The sequence below is a fragment of the Myotis brandtii genome, unplaced genomic scaffold, assembly GCF_000412655.1.
Source record: "Myotis brandtii unplaced genomic scaffold, ASM41265v1 scaffold304, whole genome shotgun sequence".
NCBI lineage: Eukaryota > Metazoa > Chordata > Mammalia > Chiroptera > Vespertilionidae > Myotis > Myotis brandtii.
The window spans coordinates 2,865,256-2,887,498 of NW_005361607.1; the positions used below are offsets into that span (position 1 = coordinate 2,865,256).

General features: G+C 44.7%; 1 protein-coding gene across 6 annotated transcripts in view; it reads left to right on the plus strand.

Moving 5' to 3' along the window:
* Nucleotides 1–22,243, plus strand: part of DAB1 (Dab, reelin signal transducer, homolog 1 (Drosophila)) — a 1,114,147-nt gene that overhangs the window by 1,043,737 nt on the left and 48,167 nt on the right. For 5 of the 6 annotated variants that reach the window (XM_014542563.1, XM_014542562.1, XM_014542565.1 and 2 more), the window contains 5 exons: nucleotides 6,670–6,801; nucleotides 7,420–7,539; nucleotides 7,989–8,027; nucleotides 9,617–9,682; nucleotides 16,571–16,630. In XM_014542563.1, coding sequence (XP_014398049.1) covers nucleotides 6,670–6,801; nucleotides 7,420–7,539; nucleotides 7,989–8,027; nucleotides 9,617–9,682; nucleotides 16,571–16,630 — 417 coding nt within the window. The remainder of the gene's footprint in view (nucleotides 1–6,669; nucleotides 6,802–7,419; nucleotides 7,540–7,988; nucleotides 8,028–9,616; nucleotides 9,683–16,570; nucleotides 16,631–22,243) is intronic. The other variant, XM_014542566.1, reaches the window with a different exon arrangement.

The following is a 22,243-nucleotide window of genomic DNA, read 5'->3' on the forward strand; positions in this document are numbered from 1 at the left end:
TGCCATCAACAGCCAGGCCAAGGGACCCCACCTGTGCACAAATTTGTGCACCTGGCCTCTAGTTATAAATAAGCAAGAAGCAAGATTTTAAAAATCAGTAGTAATCCACTACTTGAAAGAACCCTTAAGATTGTATTGGATACATTTCCAGATTTTTCATACACACACACACACACACACACACACACACAGGGAAATGCATAATTTTATTTTTAAAAACAGGAGTATATTAAATATACTATTTTATGGTATGCTTTTGATTCATTCAACAAGATATTATGATTATACTTCCACCACAAAAAATAAATTATGTCCCCAAGATGACTTTCAGTGACTGCGTATTATTTCATCGTATAGAGAAATGCAATTTCTTCAACCAGTCAGTTAATGTTCAGCATTGCTAATTTTTCACTGGTCTAATAGCACTTCGGGGAATATCTTGCATCCAAATCTTTGCCCACATCTTACATTATTTACAGATAATTGAATTTCTACAAGAAGATTCATAGGGTCAAAGTTTATGCATGTTTTCAAGGCTTTGAAACATACAGCCCGTCTGCCCTCCAGAAAAGTTGCAATAAATCACACTTCAACAAATAAGAAAAATCACCATAATGGCCAACACTTACATAGCTCTTACTATGAGCTTTGCACCCTTCCAGGCCATTTACATATACTCACTCATTAATCCTCCTAACAGGACCACAGAGAGGCACTACTATTATCCTCATTGTACACCGAAAACCAGGAGCCCAAGGAAATACCTGTTTCCCCACACTTTTGTCAACACTGAGTGGGAACCTTTATTTTCTCTTTTTTTGGGGGGAAGGGGATGGCATTTCATTAATATCTGATATAGTTTATATGAATCAATGTAATATTTTCAACAACCTTTTAGGTTCTATATCATTCTTTATATTATAAAAGGAGAGAAAATAAGGTACAAAAAGTTAGAGTGATGTACCCAATGCTACACATCTGATAAAGGAAAGAGCTTAGATTTGAAGTGTGTTCTCTCTGGTTCCAGAGTCCATATTCTTTCTTCTGTTATCACACTGCCTCCTCAGCTAGAGGCTAGGGTATTTGGAAATTTAGTCTAGTTCTTGAGTAAAACTTCTGGAAGATCTTAGAATGGGAACTCTGGGAAGAATTCACTCTGACCTTCTCCATATAGCATATGATGATGGGGTGTCTGGGGCTGGTACAGAGGTTCCCTCCCAGCCTCATTGGCGCTGTGATACAGCAAACACATCCAAAAATATGTTAGAAGAGAGAAAGGCCTTTATAATGAGCTTTTGTCTTGTGAGGTTTTAACTACTATAATTGCCTATAATGTGAAGGAGTGTATTTTTCTATATGTCTGTTTTTATTGTGTCTATCTGCATACTTGCTTTTTAATTTTGTTTTGTTTTGTTTTTAACTCACTGGAATCCTGGTGGGTATTTTTCCTGTGAATAGTTTTGCCTACTCATACGCATACATACATACACACACACAATAATAATATGAAGGCTAAATGGAGTAGAATTTATTCTTTACAAAAAGCTAGTGGTAAAGTCTGAGCTGATGACTTTCTAATCCATACTGTATTTAATTGGCTGTATTGAACCATGGTACAAATTAAGTCTTCTCTGTAATTTATTCTGTCAGATGGTAACCCTCCAAACAATTTGATACTTCATTTAAACATTGGTAAATGGCTCATGGAAATGCTAATGAAAAAAAAAGATTTAGTGATGATCAGATACGAAACCCTCTGTTCACAAAATGAATCCTGTGTGAAATGTCTTGAATTAATCTAATTCAATCATTCATTGAACATTTATTGAGCAACTACCTTGTGCAATGTATGTCTTCAGATGCTTGGTTCTTCCTTTCTTCTTTTTTTAAATTTATCAAACATTATCGAGCATTTATAGTTCAAAAGGAGCAGTATTAGGAGCTAGGATAAGATTGAGGAGGACCAGAAATCAATCTTTCTTTTTAGGAGCTCACATCCCCATAGTGGAGAGAAAGTATGTTCTTGGGACCTAGAGGTTTTGCATGCTTAGTTCTTTCTGCCTAGGATGGTCTTTCCCCTGATTTTCTGGGGGCTCCCCTTTTATCCTTTGATGCTGGGTTCAGGGTCAGCTCCTTTGTCAAAACTTCTCTGATGCCATTCTTGTCTTGCTGTAGTGTCTCTGCTTCTCTGTGTTATAAAATTATTAGGTCCTTTAGGGAGGGACTCCATTTTAATCATCTGGATAGAAGTAGCACTTAGTATGAGACCTGGAACATAACAGCTTCTCAAGAAATACATATGGTGTGAAATACTGGATGAATGGATAAATGTGAAACAAAATTAAGAAGTATGAAGCATCCCAGATAGAAGAACAAATGCAATGCAATGAGATCTAGGGACAGGTATTACGACTAAGGGGAATGGGACAGTCAGGGATGAGCAGGATGTGGGAGCCAGACCTCGAAGCATAGATGTGATGTAGTTATGTGGAGTTGATGAAGTGTGAGTCAGGGCTGAAGAGCGAGATCAGCATGACCAATGGCACAGCGTGACCAATGGCACAGGGAAAGTACAGACCCTGAAGTGGGAGAGATGAGTTCTTTAGATGATCTGCAGCCAAGGTTACCCTGAAGTTCACTCACAAAAGGAAGATCAGACTGGATTGAGGAGTTTGATCTCTGAATTGCCCTTGGAATTGTTCAGTAACAATTTTCATCCACAAAGTAATGCAGAGGGTTCTGAGCAGGAAGAGTAAGTAAAGCTGTGGCAGAGAGATGGGGTGTTCTTGAAGACTCTTTTTTGTTAAGAATTTTTATTGATTTTTGAGAGAGAGAGAGGAAGGGAGAGGGAGAGGAAGAGGGAGAGAGAAACATTGACATGAGAGCGAAACATCAATTGGCTGCCTCCTGCACTCCTCCTAGCAAGGATAGAGCCTGCAACCCAGGCCTGTACCCTGACTGGGGAATCGAACCAGCAGCATTTTGGTTCATGGGGCAATACCCAACCAACTTAGCCACACTAGCCAGGGTGAAGCCTCTATTTTTAAAACCTGAAACTGGCTTTGATTTTTGGCAGTGCTTTAATATCTAGACTAAGTTTTTCCAAAACAAAAATTGTGTTTTCAAAAGAGATGTGGAAGAAGGATGACCAGAATCCTCCCCATTTCCCTCAAGCCTGGGAATTTCAGATGCTTCCAGAACAACCCATGAGGTCCCAGGAACTCCCCACAGAAACCTGGGATGAAGCAATGCTTCTCTCCCTCACCTCATCTTCCCACGGAGGGCTGGGCTTCCGAGAGTGACTTCCAGATCATGCTGGCTTGTCCTTTTTCTTTAAGATCCTTATAGCTGGCCTTTACTCAGACCTGATTTATGCCCTTCTCTGACCTCAGATACCTGCTGAAATCCAGAACAGCCTCAGCTGTGCTTCCCTATCCAGCAATCAATCCCTTTTTCATCCCAGTTTGTCAGGGGTCATGGTTTTGTGAGAGAGACACATCAACTGGTTGCCTCTCACATGCACCTTGACCGGGGCCGGGGACCAAGCCTGCAGCCGAGGCGTGTGCCCTTGACCTGACTAGGGAGCCAGGAGTCTAAGAAAAGGAGGCCTTGATTCTATGTAATCTTGTTTCCTTTTCTCCATTCTGTGTCACCCTGAGTAGGGAGAATAGGACCTGGGTTTAGTACTGGGCCTGCCAGAATTCTCTCAGTTCTTTTATGAATAAACTCAGAGTTGAAGTAGATGATGTTTAAGGCTCCAACTATCTTTGATTGTGCTGATAAAATCTACTGGAAGACCCGAAGCAATTTTGAGGCTCAATGAACAAGTATTTGCAAGATCCTCTGAGTTGCCAAGATGAATGCGATAATACGACTGTGGGATTAGCAGGATTCTAATGTATTTGTATTTCCAAGTGTCTATATTATATCTGCACGGTTAAGGTTGTAGAAAGTGGAGACACATCCCCTCACGGACTCTTAGTTTCCAAATGAATGAGCCACTTTCTGAGCATTCCTTTTTAACATGTCATAAAATTAACTGTGGAAAAAGACAATGTTACAAATATCTTTAAGCACTTTATGCACACACACAGCTACACTTTGCAAGGCAATATGAGGTATCATCAGGCATTAAAAATGTTTTGATTTTAAAACACTTAATGAGGATTCTCAGGTAAATTACATCATCTCTGTCTGCTGCCTTGCATCGTAGGTGATATGTTACTATTGCACAATCATCGCCAAATCTAATTCCACCAGGAAGACTTCTAATCGTGGTTTAATTTTAGAGCAATATTCCACTTGGCAATCAATAAGCTACTGTCGTCAAACTTTGATTTAATAGGAGACATGGATAACATCCTCCACATTATGCAGAGAGAGGACTACTTTCAGGAAAGGGAGAGGAGAAAGTCTTTGTCTCCCACTTCCCCTGCTGCATACCATTGGCGCTCACAAAAGCCTATAAATCAATACCCCCACGTAGTGTGAATATAAGTCTCATCAATTTTACATCATTAACACCATGAAAAAGCTACCGCTTTTTGAGCAGTTTTCTTCTGCTGGCTAAATATGTGCTCTTAATAAAACAAGGATGAATGGATTCTGATTATTCTCCTAACAAACACTGCTTTCTTCACCAACCTTGTTTTTGTTGAAATCCACTGGAATTACACAGTGAGGTCCACTATAGTGGCTAGGGATACTGGGCACTGACAACACCATCCAGGCATGAAGTCCAGTGGGCAGTGGGCAACCTGGACAGGGTATGATGCTGAAGGGAGCCTCGCAAGGGGAATACAGAGGTTAGTGAATGGTCAGAATCGGGAAGGGTAAGGTGTGGCGGCAGATTCTGCAGGGATGATTCACAGTCAGAAGCCTAAAAAGGTGGTACCAGCCTGGGAAGAGATGTTTTGGAAGACCCGGGCCAGTGGTCCAGAACTAAGGTGATGACCGGCATGAGAAGCAGATGTCCACTGTCCTCAGAGGCTGGTTGTGTGCTATGAGGTTCTGATGGCTCACGGATCCAGGGAAATAGAATAAGACCTTAGAGAACATCTAGTCCAGTGGTTCCCGAGGTTTTCATGACATAGTTCCCATTGTGTGCCATGTCTTCCTTCATGGGCTCAGTAAGGAGGAAGATTTGTGTCCCCCCCAAAAAATAATGCATTGATAGTCATTCACTTTCCTATTTGAATTATCCATGGGCTCAGTAAGGAGGAAGATTTGTGTTCCCCCCAAAAAAATAGAATGCATTGATAGTCATTCACTTTCCTATTTGAATTATTTGAACCCATAATGAATTTCCAATGAGAATCTGCTCTAAGATTAGCTAAGGAGCACAGCTACCTGGTACAATCCCAAATGAACTTGGCATTTTCATTTGCCTTTAATGACCCAGTAGGTCGAGGGCTTTGGATTAGGAGTCACTGATCTGATACAAACATCTCATTTGATAGAGGAATGCGCTGAGGCCCATATAGTGAGTGCCTTATGTCCACACAGTGGCTAGAATTCAAGCTTCTTAATAGCCAGCATGATAAAAAGGTCCTTCAAGTTATAAGGATCTTAAGCAGGTGCATACATATTCCTGTACACAGAGTACTGTTTAATGAGCATTTTTTTAGGTACACTTAATAGGCAAATGGTTGTAAAGGTCACTATCACCAACAGGATGGTGAACATTATTTGTTGAAGCTTAGACAATCAAGGCAGGGAGGTCAGTTTCAAAAGATTTTCAAATTACCAGCTATCCCAGTTTACCTTATTCAACAACTTGGGCCAGGCACAGTGCAAGTTCTGGGGTGACAGAGATGAGGAAGACAGACCTGGTGGGGAAGACAGGCAAGGGGCCAGGCAAATGTGTCAGAGAAGAAGGTCTTGGGAAGCAGGCCCCTGGGGAGCTGTATGTGAAGAGTCCATCAGGAGTTTCACCATCACTGGGACTGACATTCCATGGAAACACAGAAGGGAGGAGTTACTCCTGCAGGGAGAGGGAGAGCGAGCCTCGCTCAGGGGAGGTGTCACGAGGTGGTGCTATTTCAAATGGCCTTTGAAAGAGGAAAAGATTCGAACCAGTGGATAAAAGAACAGGCAGACAGAGAGAGAGGGACCAATTCGTGAACAGCCTGAGATATGGGGGACCCCACGTCTAGCCTAGATGGTGACTTTGGACAAGTTAGAGAAAGGGGTTTGTTGCTCAAGACACTCAGTCACCATCTGTGAGAACATCCTAGCCATGCAAAGGCACGGTTCTATGATTGTGAATGGCGCCCCTGTGGCCGTGCAGGGTAGGTCTTCCGCCTGGTATGTGAGTGTGTTACATATCCAGCCAGAACTCGAGCTGGGCTGTGTCAGGAAGAAGGATGTAGCAGAAACCTCCGCCACTGAGTGGAGCTGACTGGCTCGGCAGGCTGAAAGAAGCCTGCACACAGACGCTCAGCCGGCGTATGAGCAGCCCTGTTTACCTCTCTGGTCACAGCCCTAAGACCTTGGAGGGGAGCCTCCCTCTCTCACGGGCAGGCACAGCTCTCTTTCCTTCCATCTGGACCAAACAGCTTTTCCCAAGCCCTGCGGGCCTGTTCACACGTAGCTGAAATGCATCTCTCATTGATTAACAGCTCGAAGGGCAAGTCCCCTCAAAGATGCTCTTCCTTTTGTCTCTCGCAGGCCCTTCAGCATCACCATGCTGTTCACGAAATTTCCTACATTGCAAAGGACATCACAGACCACCGGGCCTTTGGCTACGTGTGTGGGAAGGAAGGGAACCACAGATTTGTGGCCATAAAAACAGCCCAGGCGGTGAGTACCCCCTCCAAAGAGGGCACCTTCCCTTGTGACTTGAGGGGACAGTCGCACTGCTGCTCTCTGGAAGCCCACTGTGATGTTTGCCTCGGCGATGCCGGTACTCAGGCTCCCATCGAGAAAAGATACACAGCCTGGAAGCGGGAAAACATGCTCATGCCCATCCGGTTTTGTTGTTGTTTTTACTAATGGGTATTTCCTAAGGACTCACTATTTTCCTTTCTGATTAAGCAGATTTGGAGGCACAGTATACAAATAAGTTTCCTTGTGTTCATAGCCTCATTTAAAAAGAAAATAAGAGAAAACAAATAGCCACTTTGCATAAGGCCTACCCTAATTTTATCGTATCCGAAATTACTAATAAATAAAAGCATTGCCTTTTACGCCTGTGATTATTATGAATTTACAAATATAATTAGTTGGAGAAATGAACTTTAGCCTAGATGCAATTTACTAAACCAATACAAACAAGGTAGAGTTAATTAAAGATGGAATGCTTTCAGTTTAATGGGAAAGGGAAGAGCTGTGGGTTGTAGCCAGAGCACACAGAAGTGGGTCTTCGTAGCTCAGGCGCATCCCCTTATGAATAATGTGTTTTACCACCTTCCACTCCAGGCTGAACCTGTTATTCTGGACTTGAGAGATCTCTTTCAACTTATTTACGAATTGAAGCAAAGAGAAGAGTTGGAGAAAAAGGCACAAAAGGATAAGCAGTGTGAACAAGCTGTGTATCAGGTATAGCTGTGAGTTTATCCCGGTACCGGGGAAGACTGGGGCTTAAAATAAATAGATGTGAAAACTGACAGTCAGGGCTTCTCTTCCTGCTTCCAAATAGCAATACAGATGAAAGGCTGTCGTGTAAATTACTAGCTCAGAAGCAAGCCGTGAGAAATGATCCCTTATTCTCTGAAATTCTAGACATGTAAGAGAAAGGGAAATCTTGAATCCAGAGGAAGATCAGGGGAGGACAAGGAAAGAAACACAATTGCTCTTGCTGTTGTTACAGTGGGTGGGGGTGGCTGCAAGGGTTTTGTTGTTTTTTTTCTGTGTGTTTTCTACCTGATGGCCCCCCAGCCTATCCTATGCAGAACTGGCTTCTTTACTGTCCTGTAACTTCTGAATCCAGTCTCACATCTCTCCTTATGTCCTCTGCTCTCACCTTCCCTGCCCTCGCTCTGCCGTAGACAATTCTGGAAGAGGATGTTGAAGATCCTGTGTACCAGGTAATTTCTGAAACCAAACGGGTTTTTAGGGTCCGGAATGGCTAGGCCTGTGGTATAGACACTGCATCCGAGACCTGAAGCATCGGCTGCCTGCGGAGCCTAGACAGGGACAAGGTGGTTTCTGAGGGTGAGGGCTGCCAGCCGCCACAGGAGCCAGTTTCCATGAAAAGGAGCCGAAGTGTGACCAGCATCAGTGACATGGGGTGTGGTGATGTGCTTTCCCATCTTGCCTTGCCTCAGCCCCCTCCACAAGCTGTAAATGTCTGATCCTGGAGCTGAACGTCTTCATGAGTCTCTTGAATATTCTGAGTTAATGAGAGAGACTGAATAATGAGGTGGTTTCTCTGAGTCAAGAACTGGAGATGGGGACTGACGTTCTGACGACATTTGAATGCAAACCCAAAGGCTGGGTTTGTAAGCTTCAGAAAGGCTGTGGGAAGTCTCTCCCAGCTTGATCAGCCAGGCCGCCCCTCTGATGAACTAGCTGGTGCCCAGGGGCTGTTGTGAGGAGGGAATGGGAGATCCTAGAGACATCGCAGCCCACAGTTTTCTCTGCACGCTCTTCAGGGTTGCAGCCCAGGTGTGTGTAGAGACATGACTTCTCTTGGGCTCAGGTATGTGCTCTGCTCAAACAGGTCCAGGGAAAAAGGAAGAGGTGGCCTCCGCCCCTCACCCCAAATGCTTATTCCCAAGGAGAGAAAGAAGCCCAAAGATGTACTTGCTGGACATAAAAGAAAACCTGAAACTTGTATTCTAACTGGGACGCACGTGGGTTCTAGATACGTGTGTGTCACACATGCATAGGTGTGAATGCATATTTTCACACAGAAAGCTGCTATGCCGAAAGTAAGATAATATGGATTTTTAAAGGCAGCATAATATGGATAACTTGTAGTGGAAGAAGTATCTAGCACATAAGACTAACAGAAGTCAAATGCACTTAATGACGGCCTTGCTTTACAGTGAATGCTGAGGTGAGGATTTGTTTATAATGCGAGCTCAGCCCTTGGCTAACCGGCTCCAGAGAATGAAGAATGTTGGCCTTTAGAAATGGGCCTGTCCTTTAGAGTCCCAAACATGCACATGGGCAATCTGATATCTAATGCTTAAAACTGAGAATGAAATCCGGGTGGTATTTATGGAACGAGGGAATTTGGGGCTTATGAGCACTTCAGAGTTGACTTAGGAACCTGAGCCTTGAGCAAAGGGGGGCGACTGCTGTGACCCAAAGTTTACAAAGTTGGGACCCAGGCATTCCCAGGAGACGTCATTCCCACTCAGCATGCCACACAGGCAGGCAGTACTGAGACAAATGCCACTGAGTGAGGAGGCTGTGACTCCAGAAGAGCTGCTGGGCCCCGTGCAATCATCACGAAGGACTGACTGCCAGCCATTTGCAGATTCCTTTAGAAAAGGCAGAAATGTGCGAGGCCCACCGGTACCTCAGTAATTCAGTGGTCTCACTAAGATGTGTTCTCTTGTGCCCGTTTCTTTAATGCTCACTGTGATTTGTATCTTAAATTCCAAATGCCTTTTTTTCCCCTCTTTCTTTTTCCTCTGACCTTTCCTCTCTGGCTGCTGCATGATAGTACATTGTGTTTGAGGCTGGACACGAGCCAATCCGTGACCCCGAAACGGAAGAAAACATTTATCAGGTATAAAATCGCTTCTCTCTCAGCGTTGCGCCATCACCAGTAGATGTTCTGCAGGGTCTGAAGGACCAGGGCTCTCTCCGCACACACTCCACGCAGTCATTCCAGGCTGGTTAAGATACCTCTGCTTTCGGCTTCCCTCCAACTTACCAGCAATTTTCATACCTGATCATGGAATGGTTAATGGCCAGTTGGGTACAGTGTTTTAACTTCTAATGGATCTTAACTATTTCCAGTTGACTCAAACATCAGCTATTCCATTTTTCTAAATTAAATGTCTGCTTATGTGAAAAACCACGAACACACTTTTAATCCATTTCATTCTCAGAAGTATTCGATGAAGTAGGCATTCGAATTCCACTTTTACAAGGGGAAGCTGAGACTCAGAGAAGTTGAGTAGCTTTCTCAGGGTTGTACAGTTATTTAGGGCTGAGATCAAACCCAGGCAAGGGTGTGAAAGGCTAAGCTCATGCTCTTCCCCATGCATTTCCATCAAAGAGTTTGAGTAATTGCAGCCTAGCAACACATCAAACAAATATGACGACCTCCAGTTTTCACTAATTAGAATTTCAGTCCTCATTTGAATATAAACATTAGAGACATAGGAACAATTTTAATGTATTTCATAAGTGATTTTAATTTTCTTAATTTACTTAGTTGTGTGGTCTGTTATTCTGCCTTGGGCGCACATTACTTGTGTAATAAAAACAAAACAGATTTTCAGTTTGCATCAAATGCATGGAATTCTAAATGACCAAAGTATAATGTTGGCTCCATCAAGTGCTCAGTTTTAACCAGCCCTGTGGAATAATAATCTAAGCACTGTTGACCCTTGAACCAATGGGTTTAAACTACATGAGTCCATTTATATGTGGATTTCATTCAATAAATACCTGTTCTGTTTTTGATTTTTGGTTGGCAATCCGCAGATGCAGAGGGCTGACTGTATGCATTGATCTATGCCATTCTATACAGGGGACTTAGCATACACCAATTTTGGTGTCCAGTTGGGGAGGGGGAGAGGGTGGTGTCCTGGAACCAATTCCTGATAAATACCCAAGGACAACTGTTTTCAGGGAGTCAAAAGGTATACACAGATTTTTCAGTGCAGGGGGCAGTGTCCCTGACACCCACATTGTATGTTTATCCACCTGATCTGTCTGGATTGGATCCAAGTGTGAGGTTGTACTTGGAGGTTTTGTTTAAAATCATCACTGACAAAGTTTCTGTCTTCAAACAGATAAGTTGCATCTTTGTCTTCAGTGGCAGATATTCAAGTACAACCTGGCAGTACCTGAATATGGGGCCAAAGGAACCATGAACCAATATTCCTCGGAGGAGAGAGCACCTTTTGTTTTTCACATTTTTTCCCTTTTCTTAATTTTTATTTTTAATTGCAGTTTATATTCAATATTATTCTGTATTAGTTTCAAGTGTACAGCATAGTGGTTCGATAGTCAAATACTTTACAAAGCGTTCCTCCTGATATTTCCAGCACCCACTGTCGGCATGCATAGTTATTCCAATATCATTGACTGTATTTGCTATGCTGTACTTTACATCCCCATGACTATACTGTAACTACCAGTCTGTACTTGTCAACCCCTTCACGCTTTTCACCCAGACTCCCATCAATAGATGAGTGGATAAAAAAGCTGTGGTACATATATACAATGTAGAGAGCACCTTTTAAAATAATAGACCCTTCAATATAAGAGGTTTCTGAATTCAGAGTTAGTTGTAGTTGGCAGGACTCCTGTTGTACCCTGTGGGGAGTGTAGGGGAAGGGGGTTTAGGCAAGGGGAGAACTGGATACTAGTTATGGCTCTGTCACCAACAACCTTTGTCTGAGTGGTACTGGGCAGGTTACTTGCCCTCTCAGAGACTCAGCTTCCCCAATGAAAAAATTTGGGAATACTTTCTCCCCAATGCACATGTTGGCATGAGAAAAAAACAAGCTCATGAGGAGAAAGTATAGAAGAGGCTTCATCTGGGTCACACACTGAGCCCATCATATGTGAATTCAGGATCTTAAGTACCAGTACTACCAACTCAGCCATTACTGTACCTTGTCAAGTTCCTTTTCTCCTCTGGGCCTCAGTTTACTCATCTGTAAAATGAGTCAATGAAACTGAGGGATCTCTCAGGCAATGCCCTTTTCTGCTCTTTGCAACTAGTTTCCTCATCATAGGCTTGTGATTCTTCAGAGGAGCATGTTTTACAGGCACAGGAATGGTGTGTGTATGTGCGTGTGCGTGTGCGTGTGTGTGTGTGTGTGTGTGTGTGTGTGTGTGTGTGTGTGGTAAATGTGCGTGTGCGTGTGCGTGTGCGTGTGTGTGTGCGTGTGCGTGTGTGTGTGTGTGTGTGTGTTTGGTAACTTTTGTTGAGTGCTGATTGTGGGCTGTTCTGTGAATGAGGGTTTATATGCAGTATCTTAATATCCCTCACAGAAGCCTGATGTGGCTTGAGCCATTATTTCCACATTACAGATGAGGCAAGTGAGGCTCACAGGGTTGCGGAGCTACAAGAAGTAAAACTCCCCATTCATACCCACATCTGTGTGACTCTGCAAATGAATAGATTAATCCTGAGGCTCTCCTTAGCTCAGAAAATGCTGATGCTGAATCTCACAATCAGATTCTGTGCATCTTCAAGTCACTATCTAAAAATCACACTTGTTCTAACAGTTCTGACCTCCAATCTCCCTGTCTGTCCATCATGAACAGGAAGGTACCATTTAAGAGAATGAATATTTTACCGCCCCCTATTGGAAAGGCCTCTGGTCATTTTCCTTTTTTGCAATTGCCTGGCTGGGCCTGGATTTGCTTAACAAAAGATAAACTCTTGGATCTAAAGATAGGTCTGGGCTTTTAAGGAGCTGCAATTAGGAACCTCATTATTTTTTAAGGGCCTCCAAGTGTTGCATAGCTCTTCCTCCTGAGTAGATTGCAGTGTTCCTCATACTTCAGCCTAGCCCAGCTTGAACTCAGACTCAGTTCCACCTCCCCTTTTCTGGAAGGAAGGAAAGGGGACTAGGGCCTAATCCTTTAACTATTTGATGACCCTGAGGGAAGTACATAACTTCCGCATCTCAATTTCCTGAGCTACAAATAGGGATATGATATCATCTGCTTCTAGAAGTGATGTGAAGATGTAAAATAAGAAGGACAGCACTTGGACCTAGTAGGCTCCATGTAGATGTGAGTTCCCCTCACTCCCCAATGTTGTCAGCATCTGCTATTGCCCAGCTGTCTGACAATGATGTGTTAACTGAAGGGGAACATGGCTCGCTCACCCCCATCTTGTCCGAGAGCTGCAGCTGCTCCCAGCTGTGCTGTTGATAACTCCAGCCAACAGGAGGTAGGGGCTCTTGGGTAAAGTAACCTCTCTTTGAGGTTCACCAGTCTCGTTTCCCAACCAGATTGATCATCGTAATTGTCTTTTTCTTTGCATGCCTCAAAAAGTTAGCAGCCATCCCTTTAAAACGACACAGAGCCTTGTGGTTCAAAGCATTTTTACACGGTTCTCAGTTTTGACCCTTCCAGTACCTCGGTGAGATGAAAACAGCTATGATGACAGTTGCGATGGCAATCATTTTAAATGGAAGAAAGTCAAGTCCTCCAATCTGAGTGCTGGGTCCAAGGCCAGAGCCTCTGATTCTGAATCCAGAGTTCTTTCGTTTCTTAATAAGCCTCCCGCCTGAATGAGATCACAGCTTCCTGTGCAGGCATGCCCCAATTTTGTTCTTTCAAAAGTCATTTTTAATCACCCACGATGTGTCAAGTATCATTACTTTAAAATGGAAGTCTCTAGTCCTATGTCACTGCCTCTCCACACTACTAATATGCTGCTGAACTGAAAGTGTCTTCTGTATGGACAGTACTGAATATATAGTTTTAGAGTCATATCTCATCTATTAATTGGTTCATTTAAAAAGTAATTATTTATTGAGCACCTAGCAAGTGCCCGGTCCATGGGGATGTACTGGTGACCACGGCATGGTCTCCACCCTCAGGGAGTTTATAGGCAACCCCTTGGGTGCTCATGACAACCAGATGAGGGCACTGAGTGCAGAGAGCAAAGTGACCTCTGAGGTGACATGGCCTATGGCAGAGCCAGGATTAGGAACCAGACCTCCCGCTTCCTCTTGGTCCAGAACCACTGTCACTCCCAAACATCATTTTTCCAAAATTGGTCTACCGATGGCATGGGCCCGCCAAGGGGAGAAGAGAGCCAGGACCACTGCTCTTTCTGGTCCTCATCCCTTGAGCACCTCGGCCAGTGTCCTGACCTCAGCACACACGTGGTATATGTTGGATGCTTAGAGGTTTATTGCTAACCAGTGTTTACAGATGGGGGAACAAGGATAAGAAATATCAGCCCTGCCCTCAGCAAGCTTGCAGAGCAGCAGGAAGACAGAGGACCCGGCAGCTGCAGTGTGGTCTCCCGAGTCCTATGTAAGAGAAAGTCTCTTTCCCACTTCCCTGTAGCAGCCTGGTTTCTCCCATCTCCCCAGCAAGCCAAGAGACTGAGCAATCGGGGGCCATATCCGTCTCCGTTTTCCATCATCATTCCAGTCAAAGTACAGTGCATGAATCAAAATAGGTACCTGGCAACTTTTGTTTTTTAATGAAAGGATGCACCAGAGGGTACAAGACTACAGAGAAAGGTTCAGAAGCAGCCTGGGGAGTCAGGCGAGGCTCCCAAGAAGATGTCCGGGCTGAGATAACTCTTAAAGGACAAACAGGCAGATTGATATCGCACCCATGGGAGAGAAAGCAGAAAAGCTTTTTCAATTATGCACAGTTTGGGTTTATCCATCCTGCCGCTTTTCCCCCATTTGCAGGCATAATTGAGAGTCAGCAGCGGTTCGGCTTGCTAAGTGCCCACAGTGAATTACAGGAGCAGGAATGCTGTTTGTTGTGCTCAGGAAAGGGTGAGCTCGTGGAATTCAAGTGCGGGCTCGGAATTTATTGGCCCTCATTAACAAGGACTCTGTGGGCATTCTTCTAGGATTCCTTTTCGATGGCGCCCAGTTATCAGGAGCAAAGAAAATTGCATTCTTCATTGGCTACCTGCAAACGAAGGTTTGCAAGAGTGGTTCTCAAGTGCCTCTTTTGCACAGCCATGCTCACGCATAGTCCCACTGTCTGCAAGAATGTGCAGGAGCTTCTGGGAGTGCAGAATGTGATGGCAGAGAAAAAGAAGCCCCTGGAACAGCTGTAAGAATGGTGGGGCCAAGAGCCAGATACAGCTGTCTATACAGTATAGTAGTGAAAAGGCCATCTGCCTAGGCTCCACCCTCTGGCAGGACTCTCTCTGGCCGCACTTTTCCGGTTGTCATCCCTCCCTGATTGACTTGTCCTGAGGATTATATTGGAATGCCTGTAAACAAATGTTCAGAATAGTGCTGGCACATAGTCAACAATAGTTCACACTGTTCGGAATAAATGTCTTGTTTGGTAGCCAGAAGGAGCTGAGTTGGAATCTGATCACTTCCTGGCTATGGAGCTTTGAGGAAAGTTCCTGAACATCTCTGAGTCTCACTTTCCACTACTTCAAGTGGAGGATACAGTACCAATTTCTTAGTGTTATTGTAAGGATTTTAAGTTAAATGAGAGTGAAAATGACAAAGGAACTCAAGGAATAAGCTCAAATTCTTACTTCTTGAAGGATGGTTTGGTTACCTAGCCAAGCCTAAAATATACTTTTTTTCTTCACCATTTCCCACATTTCTCTATGGAACATTTACCCAGCAGACATGACTGAAGGCCTACTGGGTGTTAGGCAGTATGCCTGCTCTTAGGGAGCCCCCAGTCTGAGGAAAGACATGTTATCAGACAATTCTGCAACCTCTACTGGCTGATCCCATCAGTGGGCTAAACTCTGCTCTGCTAGGTGCTGGGGAATGACAACCAATGATTACTCTCAATTTGGAACATTTTAGTACAAAGCCCTTGATTGACAAATGAGAGCAGTATTCACTGTACCCACTGTTGTTAAGTATTATAAAATGTGTGTGTATGTGTGTGTGTGTGTGTGTATAATGCACTCACGATAAAAGAAGCTATCATTCTAACATTTTTCCATATTATGGTGCCTAGTAGATTTTGATTATTGACTGTCTATTTTCTCATTTGATCTTCACAATAATCAGAGTGAGAAGCAGAGCCGATAGCACCTATTTTTAAGCATGCAGCTCAGAGGAGCTAAGTGACCGGCTTAGGGTGTTACCATCACCATGTGGCCCAATCAGACAGGATGGATGACTAAGAGAAGAGAGAGAGAGAAGACACAGATATGTGTTTTTAAAAATTGATATTTTTTTTCTGGATTCTAGTCTCATGCTTTTCATATAATTTCTGGGTCCTTTCCTTGAACAAAGCCTTTGGTAATTACCCAGTGGCTCACGCATGATCCCAACAGAAGTGGAACTTTGTACGAGGACCTTAATACTTGCTATATTTTAAATAGCCTGGATCTCAGTCTTAGGGTTGAACAGTATAAGCTCAGCTGCAAACTGTGTTTAATCACTTTGGGCAACTCGGAGAACGTCCCTGGGCCTCAGTTTTGTCTTTGGTGAAATGAGGATTATGTGTTTCACCACAAGATTGCTGAGGTCTCTGCAGCTTCCTGTTCTGTGGTTCTGTGATTCTGTAAGGAGTCCAAAGGCAGAGGCAGCCTGCAGACATGTGTGAAATGATTACCACACACAGCCCTCCTGCCTGCTGCTATCACAGCCCCTTGGAGCTGTCCCCTGGGACCCCAAAGCCGTTCTCTCACACACACATATCCCCTAGGGTCCCCTTAGGGTTGATTTCTGGTTGCTTTGTTCTTTTAAAATGGAACACCAGAGTGTCTTGACTGTGTTGAATTTTTTTCTTTCCGTAGGTTCCCACCAGCCAAAAGAAGGAAGGTGTTTATGATGTGCCAAAAAGTCAACCTGTAAGTGTAAGTACATCTCCTTTCTACTGCCAGGTTCCCGTGACCTGTGCTTATATGTCTGCAGCCAGAGGAAAGGGACTCCTCTTCTGGATACGGGTCATGACCCATGTGGCTTCACTGGGGACTGCATGCTGAGACTCCTCAGTGGGTCAGAGGGAAGGAAGCATACGGGACAGACTGGTGGGGCTGCCGATCTAGATGAAGGTCTGGCTTCATGAGTGGCAGTGAGTTGGATTGTGCAAACCACCATGTCCAAGGGATTGGAGGTTTCAGGTGTTCTTCAGCCAAAGATTTTAGGGGACAGTGTCTTTGCTCTGGGAAGATTTTTGGCCATCCAACTTGGAAGTGGTTGAGAAGTTTCAGAGGGACAATAGAAGAAGGGCTAGTCAAAACCTTTACACTGTGTAAGGGTCCAGCCAGTTGCCAGAAAACTGGGAAAGGCCATGAGTAGTGGTTTACGGAGGACCCAGAAGTCCATTGCATCCGGACCCCATGTGCTGGTGGGATTCCTGGAAATGCGAGAGAGAAAGGAAATTTCATGCTCTGAGGTACAGTCCCAGAGCACTCTAGGCCCAGACCTACATGTAGGACCTCCACTTGGCACTTTGACCCCTCTGTATAGGGTGTCCCCAAAAATGTATACACACACTTTGAATGATGATAAAGGCAGTAGTTATTAAAATACATTTTATTTTCAAAGTCAAGCTCTCCACTGTTAAAGTGTGTATACATTTTGGGGGGGACACTTTGTATAATTAAGTGTGTACTGCCGGGGCCAGTGAAGGCTCTTGAGCAGGGGGACATGATATTTTGCCACAGTGTATGTAAGACAAACAAACTAACAAAAAAAGAACCTAGGATGTTTAATCACTATTGATGTCAGTCAACTCAGCAATGGGTGGAAAGAGTATGGTCTTAAAGTCCTGCAGACCCTCAAGAATCCCAGCTCTGGCCCTAGGGAGCTGTTGGGAGAAATGACTCTCTCTGGAACATTGTTTTAGGTCTGGACCCCACACTGTGGGAGACATAAAGGCACACCTGTGTGTTTCAAGATCAGATTGATAAGGGGGTTTGAAACCCCATCCCATGAGGAGCAGCTGAAGGACTTGGAAATGTTTTACCTGGAAAAAAAAGAAACCATGAAAAAGAGAATGTGGAGATGGGAGTCCAGTGCACCACGTACGGAGGGGGACTGTGGTGCTCTGTGCCAGCCAGCTCAGGGAACTAGGACCAGTGGGGGCAAGGAAGCCAGTTCCAGCTCCAGTGAGGGTGAGCTGCTGAGGGGCAGGGCTGTGCAAGGGTGGAGGAGCCGGCAGCTGAGAGGGTGTCCTCCCCAGCCTGGGAGACTGCCCGTCAGCAGGACTGTGGGAGATTCGAACATGGGACTGGCAGAAGCCAAGTGAGCTCTTGATGTCCTTCCACATCTGAGCTTTTGGATTCTCTGAGTTGGGAAGTCTTTCTGGTCTAATTCTTACTCCCTCCTGCTCCCCCTCCCTTTTGCACTTATGAAATTTCTTTTTGCTGAGTTTCCATTTCTCTACCCCCACTGGGTGAGGATCTTTCTGAAACCACCATACTCCACCTAAGTACTGCTTCCAAAACCCAATTCAGGTTAGTTTTAATGGGAAGAAAAAAAACCACCTAAATATGGGCCCCTTTCCAAAAACCCACGTCTGGAAACATAGTAGAGATTATGCAATGGGTGCCACTCAGGGAAAAGTAATTTTTCTCCCTGAGGCCCTTGCATTTAATTGGGCCTCCTTGTCGCTGAGACACAGGTCTTTCCAGTTTCAGCTGGTCTAGCCCCCTGGACACAGCTCCCCTGATTCCATTTGTGCCTACATTGCCTCACTGGCCCCTAAAGGGGGTAAATACTAGAGGAAATATGCCTCATTTGCCACCTTCATTTTAGTGAATTTACTAACCAACCTGGCCTTACCATCTCCATGCTCAATAGCTAAAAAATAAAAAAAAAATAATACAAGTTCTTTAGCCTACACAGCACTCGGGTCCCAGCCTCAGTCTATGTCTCTGACCGCCTCCTCTTGGTCCAGCTCCACCGAACTCTACAGTTTCCTGAAGGAGCCAGCCCCCCCGCACCCCAATGCCCCTACCCTCTGCAGCTGTCCCATAACAGGCCAGCTTAGCTTCAAGCTCTGTGCCCTCAGGAAGACCTTCTGGATGTCTGCTCTGAACAGTGTCAGCAGAGCACCCCTACCTTGTACCCTCACGGCCCATCATTCCTCTCTTCATAGCCCTTACCACACAGTGGGAATCCTCCTCCTTCCCCATTGCTGCCAGGAGCTTCCTGAGGTCCTTGTGTTACCGGAGCAGGCCCAGGGTCTGGTACATGAAAGCCAGGCACCTCACAGCCGCTCAAGGGATATTTAATAAATCTATGAATGACTCTACCCTGTAGTACGGATTTATGAAAAGCCCCAGCACTTTCTTTTAATGGGAATTCTCTGTTTGTCTGACTCTAAAATAGCTATTCAACGTAATACAGTTTTGTTGGGAAATATCTGGGCTGCCTGAATGGCCTGCCGTGGCTCCAGCCTGCTCTTCCCACAGGGTCCTAGAAGCATCTGATGGTGATGGTGGTTTTTCCATGAATGATTGCAGCATTGCTAAAAGTCTAGAAGAGGCAGCAGGTAAAAGTCACAGCTCCGATGGAGAGGCAGACTGATGCAGCTAGAACATCAGCTCCTGCTCTTACCACTGTGGGACTTCTGACACGCGTCCTTGTCCCCCTGAATTGCAGTGTTCTCATCTACCAAAGGGTTTTTTGAATCTAACTTGCAAGGCGATTTTGAGGAGAAAATGGTATCTGTATTGGAAAGTTGGTCTCACTTGCCTAAACCTCTCAGATGTACTTTAAATCCCCCACATCTTCCCCTGTGTGGGCTCTTCCTGCCCTCTAGGCTCCCTCCTGCAGACCTGCCGCCCTGATGAGGCACCTCCCTGGGACCTCTGTACTGCCCCCTTCTCCTAACCGGTCTGATCTTAGGATCATGCTGTGCTCCCCTCCACCCTTTCCTAGGAGCTCTGAGCCAAGATAAGGATGAAACCCACTCACTACTGGCAGTACACTTTTCAGCTCTTCCTGGTAAGGGCAGCAGAAGCTTTGCACAGGGGCTGATCTCTCCTGTATTGTGAATACATGGGTATATTTTTTGTGTCAGGATCCCTGAAATCCAATGGCATAATGCTTGCTGACAGGAAATGTTAGATGGCTAGAGACACAGGGAGGTTTCAGGCAAGAGGGTATACTTTGTGCAAAGCTTTAAAAGATGGGCAGGATTGGAACAGGCAACGGAGAAACGGAGCACGTTCTAGGCAGATCATCGAGGTCCCTCTGGCTTCTGAGTCCACACTACCTGTACTTAGCAGCACTCAGAGTGGATTAATGTAGCTTCAGTTTCCTTCTGGAAGAAACGGGGACATACTGGTGGTCTTCTTTTCTGCCCGCTGATACTGCTGGTCCTGTTCTTTAGACAGATATCCTGCCTCTTTGGGACATTCCTGAGTGGGGAGGAAGGTGTGTGCTCAGCACCCCATTACTGTATTCATTATTTAGTGCTTTTTGCTCCATTAACATGATTCTAGCTCCACAGTGGATCCTCAAGTGGAGCAGGACAGTCTCAGGCTCTGAAGTGCCTATTTCAGACCCTTTTATGCCCCGAGGGGGTGGCAGCTGGGATTGGCAGCTAGTGGATCTAGTGGATCCTCAAGTGGAGCAGGACAGTCACAGGCTCTGAAGTGCCTATTTCAGACCCTTTTATGCCCCACAACATTGAACCAGGTTGAAATTTACTATGAAGGTCAACTGTTTCAATGACACAGACATAAACCTTAGGATAGTTCATGTCAGTTTTTGCATGAGAAATACTCGGTGATTTTCTTCTTCCCTCTTCTCTTACCCCTCCCTGTATTCTTATGGCTGAAAAATATCTTTTATCCTTCACCTTGTAGTTTCCCATTTTAAAAGTATTTTATGTAGTTGTATGAGGCATAAACGACTTTCTAATGATCAGTAATAATGTTTGGGGGCCTTCAAAGGGGAGATTCTTAAAAGTTAGGCATAATGGTAAATGGGAAGGACATAGGTTGTCAAATTGATAAATTGGACTCAACATTAATTTCCTTTTGATGAAACACAGATTCAGAAATGGAAAGGAGATTCTTTCCTCGCGTTCGGTGTGATCTTTGTCAATCACTTTGACTTTCTCGGTCTCATTTTCCTGAATGAAAATGATGACCATCTTCTGCCAGCATCTCAGGGCTCCAGTGAGACTCATGGGGCAGTGTGGCAGCATCTTCTGTGACCATGAGGCTGCTTTCATAGACCCTGGGGAAGTGAGGACTGAGGAACTCTATGGATTAGTTGCCTCCACTTATTTTATGGGAGGTCCTATGATTAAGATAAAGGCCCAAGTTTTATGACAAGAGAGACCAAATCCAGGCTCAATATAAGAAAGAAATTTCAGACTCTCTGAGCTGATTTTCAGGGGAAAATGCAGCCTCTCAGAGGAGTGAGGTCTCTGTCCCTAGGAGTATTCAAGCTGCAGGTAAATGGCTCCATAAGGGATTCTATTTTGTGAAGGTGACTGTAGTCATGGACCTCAGAATGACTTATCTCCTCTTGCATTCAATGTGCCCCCATATTCAGTATGTCCAGTATTTATTTACTTCACCATCCTCTTGTTCCCAGTATCCCAGCTGCCAACCCACATATGCTAGAGGCCCCATGTCTGCCTTTATCATTATGACCTTGGATTGAAAGTCACCCCCTCGGAAGTGCACAGCACTGACCTGGGAAGTTGGTGCTCTGGGTGGAAGGAAGTTTACCAGGTATAATAACCAAGTCATCTCACTGAGCCAGCATTGGGCATAGTGTCAGGCCTAGGAAATCTGTTTCTCCTTAGTTACCTCTGAAGAGGTTGGAATCAGGGCTCCACATCTTTCTGCTGTGTCCTGGGAGAAACTGATAGAAATCCCAATGGGATTTGAAGCCCAGGCCTCCATTCTGTTCCTTTCTCTGTTTTATAGTGTCAGGCACTGGCCATATGTACTAAGAGTCCAAGGTTGCCTTAGCTGTGGAAAATGCTGGTACACTTAATTGAGCATCTGCTGTATGCCATGGACTGACTAGGTTCTGATCTTGGCTTATCTTTCAGTAACCCCAAATCTGGGAGGTAGATGTCATTTAGCTAAGGAAAGGGAGGCGTCTAGAGGTCACATAACTCACCCACAATCACAAAGGGAGTCAGTGGCAGAGCCAGAATTTGACTCAGGCACCCACACAATTTCCACTAAAACCTACTGCCTTCAAGGTGAAAAAAAAATGCAGAGCCCTTTCTCTCCTCACCATCACCCTAATCAGAATAAATACTCAGGCTGCTGTTCCCCTCACCCAGTACTCACTGTTTTTGAGTCTCTATAAATAGCACTTGGGCCTCAGGAGGTCCAGCACTTGGTTGCTGGCTGTGAACATCTCTCTTGTCCTTTAGAAGTTCTGTGAGTAGGGCCCATGTTTAACTCATTCCTGGACGCTCTCTCTGCATTGGCACTCTGCTTTCATCCTCCTGATAGTGAATAGGTATTTGTGATTCACAAAGA